The sequence below is a fragment of the Ursus americanus genome, chromosome 5, assembly GCF_024610735.1.
Source record: "Ursus americanus isolate L20-20 chromosome 5, mUrsAme1.1.p, whole genome shotgun sequence".
NCBI classification, from domain to species: domain Eukaryota; kingdom Metazoa; phylum Chordata; class Mammalia; order Carnivora; family Ursidae; genus Ursus; species Ursus americanus.
Window position 1 is genome coordinate 46149138 of NC_142131.1, and position 18510 is coordinate 46167647.

The following is an 18510-nucleotide window of genomic DNA, read 5'->3' on the forward strand; positions in this document are numbered from 1 at the left end:
CGAAAAGATTAAAACATCATTATAGTTCAGGTAAAATCCAACTTCATGTAAAAAGTTATATTAAATTCTCTTTATCTTTCACTTCATCATTATTTACCTGACCATAATTTGATAACAGAAACAGAGTTTAAATCACATTAATCACCCTTCTGATATTTTAGATGGCTTTAACATACCTTTAAAAGCCTTGGAAACTTCCCGTTTAGAAATCAAGATAGTATGTTCATTATAATCATATTCAGGAAATCCAGTGATTATAAGTAATTCAAAAAGTACTTGAAATCTTAAGATGAAAAATATGATGTGCAAACCTGCATTTCTCCTTTCTCATCAGGTTTAGCTGGTTTTGCAGCCTCGGTAGCTGAATTTTTCAAACTTTCTTTGCTACAGCGCAGAAGCACTTCAACTACATATAGAGGATCCAGTTCACCAGAATTAGGCTAGAAAAAACAGGATAAAAGCAGCTCATTATTTCTTAAATACTGGCCTGCAAATTTTAAGTTCCAGAGGTACCCGGACTATGTTCTCAGCATTTAACATCATGAATGGCACATACTGCACAGTAAAAGTTTATTTTATGAAATGAAGGCTGTCCTTTATCCTTCAACATACTCCACTGAATGAGGAAACACAGAAATTACTTGATACTATGAATTCAGATGAGATTCAGTGTGTGTGTCCAGGGTGGTATGGCTGTAGACTTGACACTTATGCATTTACATAGCATGAGCTGCCCTCCCTCTCTGCCCACTTCCCTGCTCAAGCTCTCTCTTCAAAATAAATCAATCTTAAAAAAAAATTGTACAAATAAAACGCCATTTTAAATTTCTAATGATTTTTTTTATAATTTTATTTAATATTATACCAGAATTAGAAAAAGAAACTATAAGAAATCAACAGTATCTGAAAATAAATCTGTATCTTCAAATTATCCTAAACATCATGAAAATTATACCGAAAGTAGGTTACTTTATTGCTTAGTACACTGGCACCTCTATAATGTGGTTTTATATCATTTTATTAAAAGACTTTTGTCTTTTATATTCCCTAATAAAAACATGATTCTCAAGATCCAAGGATTAATTACATCCGTAATTTATGATAATCTGCTTGGCAGCAGTATCTTTCAAACAGCAGTAAGATATTTTTCTTTGGTAAGGAACTCCTCTCTTCTTTTTAATTCAATATTCGAGTGATCCCTTTTGCATAAAATAGATAAAAGGAAAGTTATTTTGATTGAGGAGTCAACATGTCAAAGAACTGACTACGTGGTATCCCCTAGGCACAGTTACTGTTCAAAACTGAAAAACTTTCAAGAAACTACAATAAACCCATACCTATGATCTATTTCTGCAATAAACTACCAATCACTTAACAAATACATTTCCAAATACAAAACAAAAATACAATCATAATTATCTTATGGAATTCAAATTTCTGAAAGCATAAGCTCCATTCCTCAAAACCCAGTTTTTTTCTTCACATCCTTTTTTTTTCTTCCAAAATATGGTTATTTTTAAAGAAGTGTCATCAATACATTCTTCATTTTGGTACAGACACAAACCAAAACTGAATAGTATTTTCAATTAAGTCTGTATCTGCAAAGATTATGTATTTATGTAAAGCTTAGTCAATATAAAATGATTTTATAAAACAATGAGCTAAGAAGTTATGACCCAACTGTTAATTCTTCCAGGGTACAAAAGACTGTAAGGAGAATCAATGACTTATCTTCGCTTCCAGAGGGGAAAAAAATCCTCTGTGTAAGATCCATTCCACAGTCTGATGAATGAATTAACTCCAAAGTGTTAGGTGACAAGTGAGTATTTAAACAAAAATCATCTACGATTTATGAACAATCAATCTGTAACGTATCTAGATAATCTAAAACTCTTGTTGGGTTTAGTTCCAATTCTACAGATTTTATTTTTAAATTTAATATTCTTCCTCTGTAAGCTAAAACAATCATAGAAGTGACCCTTGGAACTCAAGTATATCATATGTAATCTTTCTTTGTAAAGCTACCAAAATCACTCATATTACAGAGATATACTATGGGAGCACACTTCGAAGACTTCTTTATTGAGGCATTAAGTGGAAATTTGCTGTTAAATATATTTCTGAAAGATTATAAAATAATTCAGGGCGCCTAGGTGGTTCAGTTGATTAAGCGTCTCACTCTTGATATTGGCTCAGGTCATGATTTCAGAGTCATGAGACTGAGCCCCAAGTTGGGCTCTGTGCTAAGTGGGAGGCCTGCTTAAGATTCTCTCTCTCCCTCTCCCTCTGTCTCTCCCCCTGCTTGCACGCTTTCCCTCTCTCTCTCTCTCTCTCAAGAAAAAAAAATATATTTTAAAACTGTTCTCACTGAACTATTTCTAAGCTCTAAACTGTGGTAAAGGTGGATCAGCAATGTCACCCTTCACATAAGAAAATAGTTACTAAATGTACTAGTTGGCTTAATGATTGTCTTAGTATAAATTCTTTAAATTTTTACACCTATGTCCTTATTTTTAACTTCTTAATCATATAGTTGAACTTTCTTTTTCCTAACTTCTTTTCATTCTTTTAAAACGAGGCTAATTTCATACTATAAGCGAAAATTATCAGATTAAAATACAATTTTGATGAAAATTTCAAGTTTGTAGAATGTAAAGTAAAAATATAAAATAAATTTTGACAATGCTGACAATCACCATTTTTATCTCTTTAAAATGCTTCAACTATCTTCTTCCTTAGTGTATATTTTTCCTCTCTCCCTACCAAACCCTATTAACCACAAAAACCTCTGAATTAGTATTCTGACCTAGATTACAAAATCAATAAAAGAAATATTTCAAGTTTTTAGTGAACAAATGTAAGCAACTCAGTGGAAAAATCAGTTTCACCATCAATTTAACCAAAAAGAAAAAAAAGTGGAATGTGTTCTTCTCTAACCCCCATTCCATATTTGCCTAAAAGAATTCTCATCAACTTGCACTACTTTTATATATGGATTAAGGACCAAGAGAGGTAAATTATTTAAAAACCTGTTCACTATGTATGTATGTGTGTGCAAATGTAATTATAATTGTGTTAGGTATAATTTTTCTCCCTTAAAAATATAAAACCTGAGATCAATTACCAGCATGACAGCATGAGGAGTGTATCACAAACCCACCTCCCTAACAAACTTGAGAAAATTATAAAAAACCACCCATGTAAAGTCTCTGGAAATGGTTCTAAGGGCACATAGCAAGTGAAGAAACATCTATTCAAGAAAGTCCATAAAACTGGGGTGCCTGGATCAGTTAGTTAAGTGTCTGCCTTGCTTCAGGTCATGATCCCAGGGTTCTGAGAGATTGCTTCTCCCTCTGCCTCTCCCCCTGCTTGTGCTCTCTTTTGTCTCTCTCTCTCCAACGAATAAATAAAATCTTAAAAAAAAAAAAAAAAGTCCACAAAATTCATTAGAACATAAGTCTGATATCTAAACCAAGATCACTCCTACCTCATTTCTCCTAGCTCATCAAGACAAAAACTGCAGATCAGTGAAGCCAAAATACAGTAGGGCGCCTCCCTGCAGCTCTCGGTTGGAGGGCAATCTTTCCAAAAGGCGCAGGATGCCAATTACTGAGGCATTAAGTGGAAGGCATTAAATTTCTTATCCTGCTCCCACCTACCTTCTACCTGGGCAGAAGAATGGTGCCCCCACCATTCAGGCTTCCTTGCCCAGACACCAGTGGCTGGTCAGAGGCTCTATCTTAGGTGTGGTACGGCTGAGAATACTGGGCCTCAACTGCCCTTGTTTACCCTGCCTTTAAGGCATTGCTGTCACGCTGGGAGAGGGGAACCATAAAGACCTGACATATAAGGGCACCTGGGTCTCTCAGTCGGTTAAGCGTCCTACTCTTGATTTCATCTCAGGTCATGATCTCAGGGAAATGGGATCGAAGCCCGCATGGGGCTCCCTGCTCAGCAGGGGTTTGCTGGTCTCCCTCTCTCTCTGCACCCCCCCCCCGCATGCTCTCTCTCTAAAATAAATAAGTAGAATCTTAAAAAAAAAAAAAAAAAAAAAAAGATCTGAGGACCACGCTTCATGTAGTCCACAGGTCCTAAAGTGTCACTCAGAACGAAGAAGGTTATGAGTGGGGGTGGAACAGACTTCACTCAACTGAGCTAAGCACTATATCAATAAACAAGCAAATAAAAATTGTAAGACGTGAACAGAAAAGTATGATCCAAGACCTAAGTACCAAAGAAAGCAGTCAACAGAAGAAAATGCCTGTGTGACCAGATACTGGATTAAACAAAGACTTAAACGTAACCAGTATAAATATTTTCAAACAACTAAAGGAACCATAATTAAAGTAAAGGAAGGTAAAATAACAATGTCATTCAACTAGAGAATACCAAAAAAGAGATAGATATGATAAAAACAACCAAAAAGGAAATTCTTAAATTTGTAAGTATCCCTGAATTGAAAGAAATGACTAGAGGGGCTCAAGAGATCTGAAGTAGAAGAAAGCAGTAGCACATTTGTACATAGACTGATAAGATTAAGTAACCCAAAAAACAGGAGGAAAAAGGAGACAATGAATAGAACCTCAGACAAATTTAGGCTATCAGTAAGTACAACAATATACTCATGTGAGTACCAGGAGAAGAGAGAAAGAGATGAAAAAATATCTGATGAAATAATGGCTGAAAATGTCCCAAATTAACTGAAAAATATTAATCTATATACCCAGGAAATTCAATGGACTCCAAGTAGAATAAATATAAAGAGATGAACAGAGACACATCATAGTAAAACTGCAGAAACCCAAAACAAAGGAGAGAATCTCGAAATCAGCAAGAAGGGAAAAAAAAAAAAAAGACTCCTCTCTCTTACAGTGGACCACAGTAAGATTAACAGCAGAAACGTCTCCACAGAAACAGAAGGCAGTCGGTTGGCATATCCACAGAAAAACACTTGTTAACCAAGAATCTATAAATCCATCAAAGTTATTTTTCAAAAACAGATATTCCCAGATAAGCAAAAACAGAGAATTTGGTGCTAGCAGAACTCACTTTATAAAAAATACAAGAAATTCTTGAGGCTGAAAGCAAGGAACACTAGACATTAATCTGAATCTATATGAATAAACAGAGCACTGGTGTAGGTAATTATGTAACTATGAAAGACAGTATAAAGAATTATTTATTTTTCTACTAAATGATTTAAAAATAATAAGTATTTATTGAATAGTTAAATCTGGAACATACAGGAATGTAGTATATTTGCCAATAATGACACAAAGGAGGTAGGTAGGAGCAAAGCTGTACTGAGCTAAGGCAGTAACTCCAGACGGTAACTTGCATCCATAGGATCCAATAAAATAAACCAGAAATGATAAATGAGATTAATATAACAAAAGCTATAAATACTTGTTCTTTCTTATCTAAGCTTCTTTATAAGTCATAAAATCATATTAAGTAATAATTATAACATATATTGTTGGGTTTATAACATTTATAGATTATGCCACAAAAAAAGAGGGAAAATGGAAGAAATGTATACGGGAGTAATGTTTCTACATCTCACTGGAATTCAGTATAAATCTGAAACTTATTTTATTAAGTTAATATGGAAATACTGAATATGGAAGGCCCTAGCAACCACTAAGAAAATAACAAAATACAGAGATGTAGAGAAAAAAATAAAAAAGTAGAAATCATTAAAATAAACTGAAATATTCTGTTAGAACATAAGCACTTAATGTAAAAGAAAGCAGTAAAGGAGGACTAGAAAAACAAAAAAAAAGAAATGAGACTATAGAAAACAAAAAGCATAATAAAAAGCACAAATTCAATGATATCAATGATACTAAAAGTGAATAGATTAACCAACTGATTACGGAACCCAAACAAGAGGTAGAAATTTTTCAGATTGAATAAAAAAAGATCCAGCTATGCAGTCTATAGGAGACACACTTTAATTGATAGAAATGAAGGGAGAAACAGAAATTCAAAAATAATAGTTGTCTTCAATACCTTACTTTAATGCATAGAACAAATAGACAAAAATCTGCAAGAAACAGAAAACTTGACCACCACCATAAACAAACCAGACCTAACAGACATCTATAGAATATCTTGCCCAAAACAGAATATACATTCTTCTCAACTGCACATAAAACATTCTGCAGGATAGACCATATGTCAGGCCATTAAACAAATTTCAATAAATTCAGGGGCGCCTGGGCGGCGCAGTCGTTAAGCATCTGCCTTCGGCTCAGGGCGTGATCCCGGCGTTCTGGGATCGAGCCCCACATCAGGCTCCTCTGCTGGGAGCCTGCTTCTTCCTCTCCCACTCCCCCTGCTTGTGTTCCCTGTCTCACTGGCTATCTCTCTCTCTCTGTCAAATAAATAAATAAAATCTTTAAAAAAATTTTTTTCAATAAATTCAAAAGGACTGAAATAATGCCAATGATTTCTCAATAACAATGGAATGACACTGAAAATAAAAAAACGGACAGAAATTTAGGAATTTCATGAATATATGGAAATTAACACACTCCTAAATAGCCAGTGGGTCAAAGAAGAAATCAAAAGAGAAATTAGAAAATACTTAGAAGTAAATGAAAATGAAAAAAATATACCAAAACGTATTGTATGTAGTTAAAATATCTCCCTGGAGGGGAATTTATAGGCATAAATGCTGGTATTAAACTGGAAGAAAGATCTCAAACTAGTAACCTGACCTCCTACCTTAAGACAATAAAAAAAAGAACAGAAAACTAAAACTTAAGCTAGCAGACAGAAGGATTAACAAAAATGGAGCAGAAATTGATGAAACTGAAAAATAGAAAAAAATCAATGAACAAAAAGCTGGTTCTTTAAGATCAACAAAACTGACAATCATTTAGCTAGTTGAAAGATTCAAATTATTAGAATAAGACACGAAGGAGGGGACATTACTAACCACCTTCAGGAAATAGAAAGGATTATAAATTAATATCATGAACAAGTATATGCAAGTAAATTCGGTAACTTAGGTGAAACGGCCTAATTTCTAAGAAAGCAAATCACTGAAAATGACCCAAGAAGAAGTAAACAATCTGAAAAGACCCTATAAAACTGACTTAATAATTATAAACTGCACTCAAAGCAAAGCCTAGGCCCAGGTGTTCTCACTGCCAAAATCTTCCAATTAAAAAAAATTAATACCATTTCTTCAAAAACTTGTCAAAAAACAGAAGAGAAGGGGAACACCTCCAAACTCATTATGAGGCCAGCATTAACCTGTTACCAAACTCACACAAAGACATCACAAGAAAACTACAGACTGGTATCTCCTGTAAATGTAAATGCAAATGTTTCTCCAACATTCTAGCAAAATGAATCCAGCAACACATAAAATGAATAATACAACATGACCAAGTGGGGTTTACCAAGAAATCCAAAGTTGGTTTAACATTTAAAGATCAATTAACCTAGTATATCACATCAGAATAAATACAAAATGGAATTAAAAACAACTACATGATTACCTGAATAGGTACATAAAAAGCATTTGACAACACACAACAATCTTTCACGACGAAAACACTCAACAAACTACGAACAAAAAGAAACTTCCTCAACTCGGTAAAGGACACTTAATAAAAACCCAGAGCTGAGGCGCCTGACTGGCGCAGTCTTTAAGCGTCTGCCTTCCGCTCAGGGCATGATCCCGGTTTTGTGGGATCGAGCCCCACATCAAGCTCCTCCATTAGGAGCCTGCTTCTTCCTCTCCCACTCCCCCTGCTTGTGTTCCCTCTCTCGCTGGCTGTCTCTAATAAATAAATAAATAAATCTTAAAAAAAAAAACAAAAAAACAACCCAGAGCTAACATCATTCACAATGGATAAACACTGGATGTTTCCCTGTTAAATTAGGAAAAAGACTGCTCTCATCACCTCTATTAATCCTGTACTTGAGGTTTTAACCATAACAATCAGGCAAAAAAAAAGAATTAAAATGCATCCACCTTGAAAAGGGAGAAAGCCATCTCTATTTGCAGACACAACATGGCTTTATACTTGAAAAACAATACATTACCAATTAAGAATATCTAAACAAGGGATGCCTGGGTGGCACTCGGTTAAGCAACCTACTCTTGATTTCAGCTGGGGTCATGATCTCAGGGTTGTGAAACTGAGCCCCATTTCGGGCTCCTCACTCAGTGGGGAATATGCTTGAGGATTCTCTCCCTCTGCCCCTCACCATGTGCTTTCTCTCTCTGTCTCTCTCCAAAATAAACAAATCCTTTTTTTTTTTTTTTTTTAAGATTTTATTAGAGAGAGAGACAGCCAGCAAGAGAGGGAACACAGGCAGGGGGAGTGGAAGAGGAAGAAGCAGGCTCCCAGCGGAGGAGCCTGATGTGGGGCTCGATCCCAGCACTCTGGGATCACTCCCTGAGCGGAAGGCAGACACTTAACGACTGTGCTACCCAGGCGCCCCCAAAATAAACAAATCTTAAAAAAAAAAAAAAAAAGTTTGTAAATGAGAGGGAAAACATGCTGTGTTCATGAATGAAAGACAAGACAGGAATACTCTCTAAGCTGATACACAGATTCAGAGCAAGTCCTCTCAGAATCCCAGCTGACTTCTTTGTAAAAACTGACAAGCCGATAATCAAATTCATATGAAATTGTAAGGATCCCAGAATAGCCAAAACAATCTTGAAAAAGAAGAACAAAGTTGGAGAACTCATAAATCTATTTTTTTGAAACTTAACTACAAAGATATGGTAAATGAAGACCATATGGTACTGGCACTGGGACAGAGAGGTCAATGAATGGAACTGAGAGTCTAGAAATAAACCTATGTGTCTATGATCTTCTGAGTTTTGATGAGGATGACATGATCATTTAGTGAGGAAAGAATTTTCCAAAAACCAGGGCTATGAGAAGAATGCAGCTGCACCCTCCTTACCTTATACCACATACAAAAGTTAACTGAAAACGGATCAGGGACTAAACATAATAGCTGAAACTATAAAACTCTTAGAAGAAAACACAGAGGTAAATCTTCATGACCTTGATGTTGGCAGTAATTTTTATATATGACACCAAAGCCATGAGTAATAAGAAAAAAAAAAAAATCTAATTGGATTACATCAAAATTAAAAACTTTTGTGCTTCAAAGGACACTATCAAGAAAGTGAAAATAATCCACAAAATGGGAGATAAATATCTGGAAATCAAATATCATAAAGAACTTACATTAACTTAGTAATAAAATGAGAACTCAATTTGAATGTGGGTGAGCAAAAGAGCTGAAGACATTTCTCCAAAGAATATACAAATGGCCAATTAGCACATAAAAAGATCGTTGGCAATATTAGCCATCAGGGAAATACAAATCAAGACCACAATGAGATACCACTATATACCAAGTGGAATCAAAAAGTCAGATATTAAGTGTTGGTGAGAATGTGAAGAAATAAAAACCGTCATACACTGGTAATGGGAATGTGAAATTGTGCAGCCACTTTGGAAAACCACCTGGTAGTTCTTTAAATGGTTATACAGTATCAACAGGATCCAGCAGTTTCACTCCCAAGAGAAATGAAAACATATGTCCACACGAAAACTCAGACATGGATGTTTATAGGGACATTATTCATAATAGCCCAGAAGTAGAAACAATCCAAATTTATCAACTCATGAATGGATAAACAAAATGTCATGTATCTCTACAATGGAATGCTATTCAATCACAAAAAGGAACAAAAAGCTGATATACACTACAACATGCTTAAACCCTGGAAACATTATGCTAAGAAGCCAGTCGCAAAACACATTATGACACAATTTAATGAAATTTTCAGAATAGGCAAATCTATAGAGAGTAGATTAGTAGCTATTCAGGACTGAGGGTATGGGAGCACAGGGTGGAATGACAAAGGTTTCCTTTTCCTTTTTTGAGGGGATGAAAATGTTCTAAAATCGATTGTGGTGATGGTGAATTTACTAAAAGTCACTGAGTAAACAGTACAGTATGTAAATACTATCTCAATAAAACTGTTGAAAAAAAGAAACACATAAGAAATGTAAAACCTGCAGTGAAAGAAATATATAGCACGTCAGCACACTACAAGTAAAGATATTCTGCCCAGCAATATTCTCTTCAATATAGACAAGTTACGGAATGAGTAAACTGGCAAAGGCTTTTCCACCATTATATGTAAGTTATACGTTTTCTACCATTATACATAAGTTATGTAAGTATGAATGGAACCACAACATGTAGCATTTATGGCCACACTTTTTATTGTACATGAAAAACTGAAATTAATAGCTGTCAGAAGTTTAAATGAAGACTACCCTTTCAAGTTCTTCTCCAGGAAGATCATACCTATGTTACTAATAATTATTCCTAAAGAAAATATTATATGTCTTTGGAAGAGAGAAGAGGCAGGCAAGCATTTTATAGTTTTCTCATGTCTAAAGGTGTTTAAATAGAAAATATAAAAGCCTGTAAATCATATCTGAGTTCTAGTCATGGCTCAAATGAATAATACCCATGCAATCTTTGTCAAGGTCAAAATTTCAAGCTTTACTTCACCATATATTTAAAATAAGGTGAGGGGGAGCAGAATGAGAGAGGTAAACTTTATCCAGTTTAATAGTGTTGGCTCAATACAGCCAACTTTTCACATATCCAAGTCTGAAATCTTATCATCACTAAAGATCCCAACTTCCCACACAAGACTGTCCATTCTAGTTCCTTAATATTCTCCATCTGAACCCTTCTTTTATTACCATCTTCCTTCTGACGCACCCCAAAAAGAGTAAGTCTCCTTAACTGAAAAACTTGTATCTACTATGCTATCTCTTTAAATATCCTTCAAACAGTCAATACAGTAACTTCTGATCAGATCAATCCCTCCCTCAAAAATAAACAGATTAAAAAAGCAAACCATCAAACTAAACCCAAGCAAACCGATGGACCAACTAATCTTCAAACACCTACCACTGCTTTCAAATGTTTAGATCTAGACTGAATATACTCAAATCTATATTTTAACCATTTTCTGTGATTAACTTCAATACTTTTAAAAGATTTCACTCTTTACCTGAAATGTTCTGGACCTGCTGCATATCACTGCTCCTCCAGCAGTAAATATCCATCAAATGAATGCAACTAATTCTCCAAGGTTCCTTTAAAAATTTTAAATCATTTTCCTAATTAGATGCCCTCTCTAATAGACCAGACATAATTTCTTCCTCCTCTGTGCTCCAAATGCACTTTACTTATATCTTTACTAAAGTATTTACACTATTCTGCCTTTTCATTATCTGCTTTCTGTTACTCATCAAATGAGTAAAGTACAGAGACTTTGTGTCTGTGGTCAATGAATGCTTATGAAATTGGGATCAAATGAGATAACAAGTGTGACAATACTTAAAAAATATATCTTACAAACAATTACTAATGAAGATGGTAATGTATCAAAATGGTAGTAACAAACTAAATATCCTTAGAAGTTCTTCAGCGGGATTAATCACAGATCATTCACAAATACCCATCACAAACCTATGAACTTTTATAAAAAAGATTTTGTTTATTTATTTGAGAGAGAGAGAGAGCATGAGCAAAAGGAGAGGGGCAGAGAGAGAGAGGGAAGCAGACTTCTCACTGAGCAGGGAGCCTGATGCAGGGCTTGAACCTGAGCTGAAGGCAGACACTGAACCGAATGCACCACCCAGATGCCCCCAAACCTATGAACTTGTTTCTCCCAACAAATGGCTTCATTATCTCTAAATTCATTTACATAATTCAGGAGTAACTTCCAATCCCAAAGCTTAATTCCTACTTGCTCTATATCCAGGTGGACCAAAGTTAATGACAACAAAATCATGAGATGGTCAACCTTATGAGAATGCAGATATCTTATGCAAATTATTATTATTATTCTTTTAAGGATGCTCCACACCCAGCGTGGTGAGTGTGGGGCCTGAACTCACAACTCCAAGATCAAGACCTGAGCTGAGATCAAGAATTGGACACCCAAGACTAAGCCACCGGGCACCCCACAGACTACTCATTTTTGAAGATAAAGAAAAATATACATGGAGATACAAAATGCTGCCTGAGGTCACATACTGGGAGACAAATATAACAGGGTGGCTAATTTAATTTCAAGACAGTCACTCATTTAACAAAGTAACAAAATTTTCCCTAATACTACATTTAAGTAATCTTTTCAAAATATTTACATACGTAATGACCAAAGCCAACTTTATTACTGTCTTCCCTTAAAGAGAATAAGTAAAACTGACTAGCTCTTCTAATACCTTTTCTTCAACTCTCTACTGTATACCTAGTCAAAATTCTAATTTTCCGTATCAGAACTATTTCTTTCTAATATTCAATTTGAAGAGTAAAATTATAAAAAGTACTGATGAATTCAGAGAAGACACGTAAACTGTCATGAAATTAAAATGTTATTGTTTGGAAAATAACAGCACTTTGAAGACAAAATTTAAGATTATTCAAAAATGTAATTCCTTATGGCAGAATTTATTATAGCTTCTCTTAATGTAATGCTATTTCTTCTTTGATCAATTTCATGAGTCTGAAAAAACTTTTTACTAAAAATTTATATATGATTCCAACTTAAGGGCAACAGTTTACCTTAACATTTGACTTTTTTGAGAAATTCACCACTACTCCCCAGCCAAAATCATCTCCTTCATTCTTTACCTAAAAAGAAAGGGAAGTAAATAAAAACATTTATGTTCAAAAAGCAATTTTATAGACTTCTATGCCCACACAATAAAACTTTGAGTTTTCCTGGTAAAAAACTTATTGAAAGATCCATTAAACTTAAGGAAAAAGATGTTAATCCTGAAGAAAAAAATCACCACCAAATTTCACAGGCCTCTAAAACAGCAACAATAGGAATATCTCAGTTGGCAAACAAGTTTCTAAAATGATATGATGTATTTGTTCTACAACAATATGAAATCTTTTATATTTTATAGTTAATGAATTCATCCAGGACTTAAAAGTGCACACGAAACTGCTTCTATTTTTTGATTTCATAACTGGAAATATTTTATATGTCAATTCCGAAAGTGTCTCCTTCGATTTATATCCCCCAAAATGAAAATCGGTGGAGATTAAAAGGCCTTCACACATGATCCCACCCCCAATCGATTCCATGTGAACAGTGTAAAACAATACAATTAATATAGAACAATTAGAATCTTAACCCAAAAATGACATACCTTTACCAAACGACCTGGCTGTAGAAATGGTAGGCAATATTTTGGCTTATGAATATATTCTTCAATTTCTTTACCCAGTTTGGCAAGCTGCTGTCTAATCTTATAATAGATGACGACACTTTCCTCATTTGGTATTACTATTTTATTATACTGTTCTTCTGAGTTCTTAACCTCTAAATAAAACACAAATATTAAAAAAATATGTAAATTATACAAAGATACATCTGTTTTCCCACTACAGATGTACAGATGAAACAAAGTCAGCTTGCACAGATTAGAGGTTTTGTGGGAAAACTTCAGACCTAACTGTACGTCATTCTGAGTATTGTCCTTCTACATTAAGGTTCTACATTAAAGTCCCCCAAATCACCAATAATAGTGACTCAAACTGAGTCTGAATTGGCAGTGATATCAGGTGAGTTGTTTGTCTCCTATGGATGTGGGAGAGGGTATTAACTATAAGAATTCGAGGCCTACATTGTTCAACACAGCACTGTCCTACAAAACTCTTTGTAATGGTAGAAATGTGCTAGGTCAGCTTTTTCCAATATACTTCCAGCAGACACAGCCATATGTGGCTATTTAAATTAAAATTAATGAAAATTAAATAAAATTAAATATTTAGTTCCTCAATAGCACTAGCACCATTTCAAATACTCAACTGTCAGTAACTCAACTGGTTACTGACTTCCGGACTTGATAGCACAGTTACAGAACATTTCCACCACTGCAGAAAGTCCCACTAGACAGAACTATTTTGGACCTTTTAAGTAATACGTTGCTTTAAATTTCAGCAAGAATCCAGTTTGCTACTGTCATGAGACCTCCACCACCACCAGGGTCTAGGTCACTTAAACTGAGAACAGGCAATTCAACCACAGTTCTTTCTCTACTCAGTCAGTAGCCAAAACAGAGGCTCTTTTCCCCAAATTTTCTCTTAGCCAATCTAATCATTCATGATAGCATTTTCTACTCAAATTCCTGCATCTAGCGCTGACCTCCCTTCCTCACTCATTTCATGATGCCTCCATCCCATTGTGAACAAACACTATTTCAACTGGCGTAAAATACACAAAACCTAAAACTCACCATTAATACATTTAGTACATTCACAACATACGCAACGATCACCACCACATAGTTCTAAAATATTTTCACTGCTCCAAAAGGAAACTCCATATCCACTGAGCAAATACTCATTTCCTCCTTCCTCCAGCCCCTGACAACCTTTCTATGGATTTATCTATTCTAGATATTTCATATATATACAATCACAGTATACTGAAGCCTTTTGTGTTTGGCTTCCTTCACTGAGCATAATGTTTTCAGGGTTCATCCATGTTATAGCAACATAGCATGTATCAGTACTTCACTCCTTTTTATGGCTGAATATTATTCCACTATATGCGTGTACCATTTTAGTGATCTGTTTACCAGGTGACAGACATCTGAATTATTTCACCTTTCAGCTACTGTGAATGGTGTTTCTTTGAACATTCATGCACATGTTTTTGTTTGAAAATATTTTTATTTGGTCATATACCCAGGAGTGGAAATGTTGAGCATCTTTTCACATGCTTGTTTGCTGGCTAACAGTTTACTTTTTTTTGGAGAAATGTCTATTGAAATACTTTGTCCATTTAAAAATTAGAATGTCTTTTTGTTTTTTAATTATAAGAGTTCTTTACATACTCTGGAAACTAGACCTGTATCAGATATGCGTTTTGCAAATAATTTATCCCATTCTGTGAGCTTTCTTTCTACTTTCTGTTGGTGTCTACTGAGGTACAAAAGTTTTCAATTTTGATAAAACAAATCTACTTTTTCTTTTGTTGCTTGTGCTTTAGTGTCTTATTTAAGAAACCACTGCCAAATTCAAGGTTACAGGGATTTATACCTATGGTTTCTTCTAAGAGTTTTATGGTTTCAGCTCTTATATTTAGGACTTTCATTCAATTTCAGCTAATTTTTATATATGGTAAGGATCCAATTTCATTCTTTTACGTACGGCTATCCCACTGCTTCAAGAGCATGTGTTGAAAATCAATTGACCACAGGTATATGGGTTTACTTCTAGACTCTCAATTCTATTCCACTGATCCAACTCCTCTATTTAATCTGCGTGTTTGTTTCTTTATCCACAAAATGAAAATAACAAAAATACCCACAACTCCCTAAGACTATAATTTCCAGAAGATACGGAAAGTATTAAGAGTAGAGCTCAAAGTAAACATTCGAAGGATATTACAATTGTTGTATTAATTATTTTTACTACCATCTTCAACATTCTCACAGACTGCTCCCTCAAATTTCTGGTCTGCATTCCCTTACGCATGATACATCATCTTGATTATTTTTAAATGAACTGCAAGTCTTACAGGAAATGAATTCCATTCACTGAAGACAAGAAAGCTATTCTTAACACATATCATGGCAACAGACATTACCAAAAAGAGAAACAATTAGAAAACTGTAAGAGAATATTTGACAGACTAAAGTCAATAAAAAGATTTATAACGAAAACGACACAGATGTGTTAATACTGCTGCCCCATCTAAAATTATAGAGTAACACTGTTTGCAGGAATCAGTGAAACAATAAGCACTGACAGGAGGAGTTCAGGGAGACGATAAACATCTGCCTGATAAACAGATGCTTAAATACTGCTCCCCATCCTCTACTCCAAATCACTTCTGTGCTCAGACCATTTTACTAATGAGTCAAAAGTCTGAGACATTTTAAGAAGTCACATGTATCTTTTATCTAGAATTCTAACTATAGCTATATACAACTCCAGAAAGTAAGTGCAGTCAATCAAAGAGTAGACAAACCTGAGTATAAGAAGCTGGTTTCACTGCACTGTAGACCATATAGGGAAGTCTCAATATCTTAGGAAACAGCATGTGAGAGATACTCCAATAAACTCTTAAGAGAGTTTGCAAACAATTTCCTCTTTCTCAGAGAGTGGAAAGGTGGTGGTTCCAAAGATATATTAATGGTGCCAAAGCTGTATTAATATAACATGTGCACAGATAGAGACCTGGGAGTGATGGGAAAATGGACTGCTATTCCCAGTACTGAGTAAATTTTCTAACAGGTTAAAGTTTAAACGGCTTCATTGATCTATAGCAATTCTATCAGTAATTAAAACAAATACGTAATGTCCATTTAACATAAATTATCTCATTTAATTCTCATGAATTGGTTCAATTAGTTATTATCCCAGCAGTTTAGATGAGCAAACTAAAGCTCAGATAGTCTTGAATCAAACCCATGTTTAACTTCACAGCTCTTGCTATTAACCATGCCATTACCTATTTATGACACTAAACCAAAGATTAAAATTAACTTTGCATTTTTCCTTTCAGTACAGGGACAGTGAAATCCTCTAAGTTTTACTCTATAGCTCACTGGAAAATCTAATGTGGACTCAGCAAATCAAAAGGAAAAACATCTGATGTATGCCAGTCATCTAAGTTTGTTACAAAACATAAAGCACTGTGAGTTATAAAAAAAAAGAATAATTCTATACTTCCAAAGACAACAATCTACATTTTAATTTGGATATACTAAGGTGGTGAAAATAATACCAGCTCTCTTGAAAAAGTTCTAGCAGTATCAATAATAGCAAAAAGAATTAAACCCTTCCTAAAAATAACTAAAACGGAGAATAAACTGCATTCAAAATGTATTCTGCATTTTTAAAGCATACAGGATAGCCTTTATCACCTCTAACCATTTCCTTCTACACTATTATGACTCTTTGGTCATACCACTCAGTCCTGCAAATTGTAGAAAAGGTGGTGCAATTCTGTCATCAATTCTCTTTCATCACTTAAATTTCTACCTTTTCCCACTAAAATGTCTGTTCTACTCTTGACATTTCATTTTGTTTGTTTGTTTGTTTGAATTTCAAAAGGTCTTTGCCCTCTAAAAACATAGGTGGGGAAAGCAGGGATAATTCAAGCAGAACAATAATCAAGTGTATAGTAGCAGAACCAGGAATTGCAGATCATGTTATTCACAATCCCCTTAAAACGTAAGACAGTCAGAACCACCCTGAAAATAGCAGCAGCTGGGGATTAAAGAGACAGAGGAAGGGGACTGGGAAATGATAGTAATATTTAAGTTCAGAGTATGTAGCAAGAGTCATTGTCAAGTCATATTTAACAATTTGACTCCAGTGAGAAGTCATAAAAAAAAAAAAAGAGTTTAAATAAATGGGAAAATATGTATTTCTTGCTCTATCCCCAAAAACAGACCACCTTTTTTGACATATTGTCAGAAGGTCAATAGGAGCCTAATACTACATGACGGTGACTACACCATTTACCTCCGTTCACTTCATTATGTAGACACTTTATAATCTCACATCATCACAAGGAAGGTGAGTATGGTGCAAGATATTTTGAGAGAAAGAGACCACATTCACATAACTCTTATTACCATATATTGTTATAATTGTTCTATGAGTTACTGTTGTTAATCCCTTATTGTGCCTCATACATAAATTCAACTTAATCACAGGAATGTATGTATGTATACAAAAAACATAGTATATATGGGGTTCAGTACTATCTGTGGTTTCAGGCATCCAGTGGGAATTCTGGAACACGTAACCGTGGATCAGGGAGAACTACTGTATTTAATGCTACTTTAAAAAAAAAAAAAAAAAACCAGCAAAACTTTTCTGAGAGAAAAAGTTAGAACTATGAAGTGTTGTGGCTGGCTGTGTAAGGTTACAAATGATTTTAACTTTACTCTGTATATTTTGCTCAATTTTCCATTTTTCCTTTTTGACAATGACTATGTATTATTGTTTATAAGACCTACCAAAACCGGTATTTTCAATCTTTGCCTCTGTTTTAGATTTTAATCAGCTCTCAGCCAAAATATCCTCTAAGGTAAGGATCGATACACAATTCTACTTGAACAGAGTTACCAAAGAATACTTTCTGAACTTTAGAAAGCATTATCATAATAGGAGCTAGAACTTCGAAAAAGGCTGAACTCAAACCCCAGCTGGAGTATTAAATTTCCTTATTTATAAACTTATGCTGCGGCACTCGCTTATAATGAGAAAACAGTACAAGGGCAAGACTAACATATACATGCTTCTTACAGCTCCAATTTTATTATACCAGGCTTTTATTATATCACGACTCATGAACATGAGCTATCATGTAATATGCCTGTAACAATAAATTATATTAAATTTGAGTCAACTATAGAAAGGTATACTAGCAGGGTTTTCTAACTTTTAAAATGT

At 34.6% G+C, this 18510-nt stretch overlaps 1 protein-coding gene across 4 annotated transcripts in view; it reads right to left on the reverse strand.

The window, feature by feature from the left end:
- MTREX (Mtr4 exosome RNA helicase) overlaps positions 1 to 18510 on the reverse strand; it is a 93263-nt gene that overhangs the window by 32231 nt on the left and 42522 nt on the right. For all 4 annotated transcript variants that reach the window (XM_045794332.2, XM_087862145.1, XM_045794333.2 and 1 more), the window contains 3 exons: positions 13242 to 13414; positions 12646 to 12714; positions 312 to 440 (listed from right to left, as the gene is read on the reverse strand). In XM_045794332.2, the coding sequence (XP_045650288.2) occupies positions 312 to 440; positions 12646 to 12714; positions 13242 to 13414 (371 nt within the window). The remainder of the gene's footprint in view (positions 1 to 311; positions 441 to 12645; positions 12715 to 13241; positions 13415 to 18510) is intronic.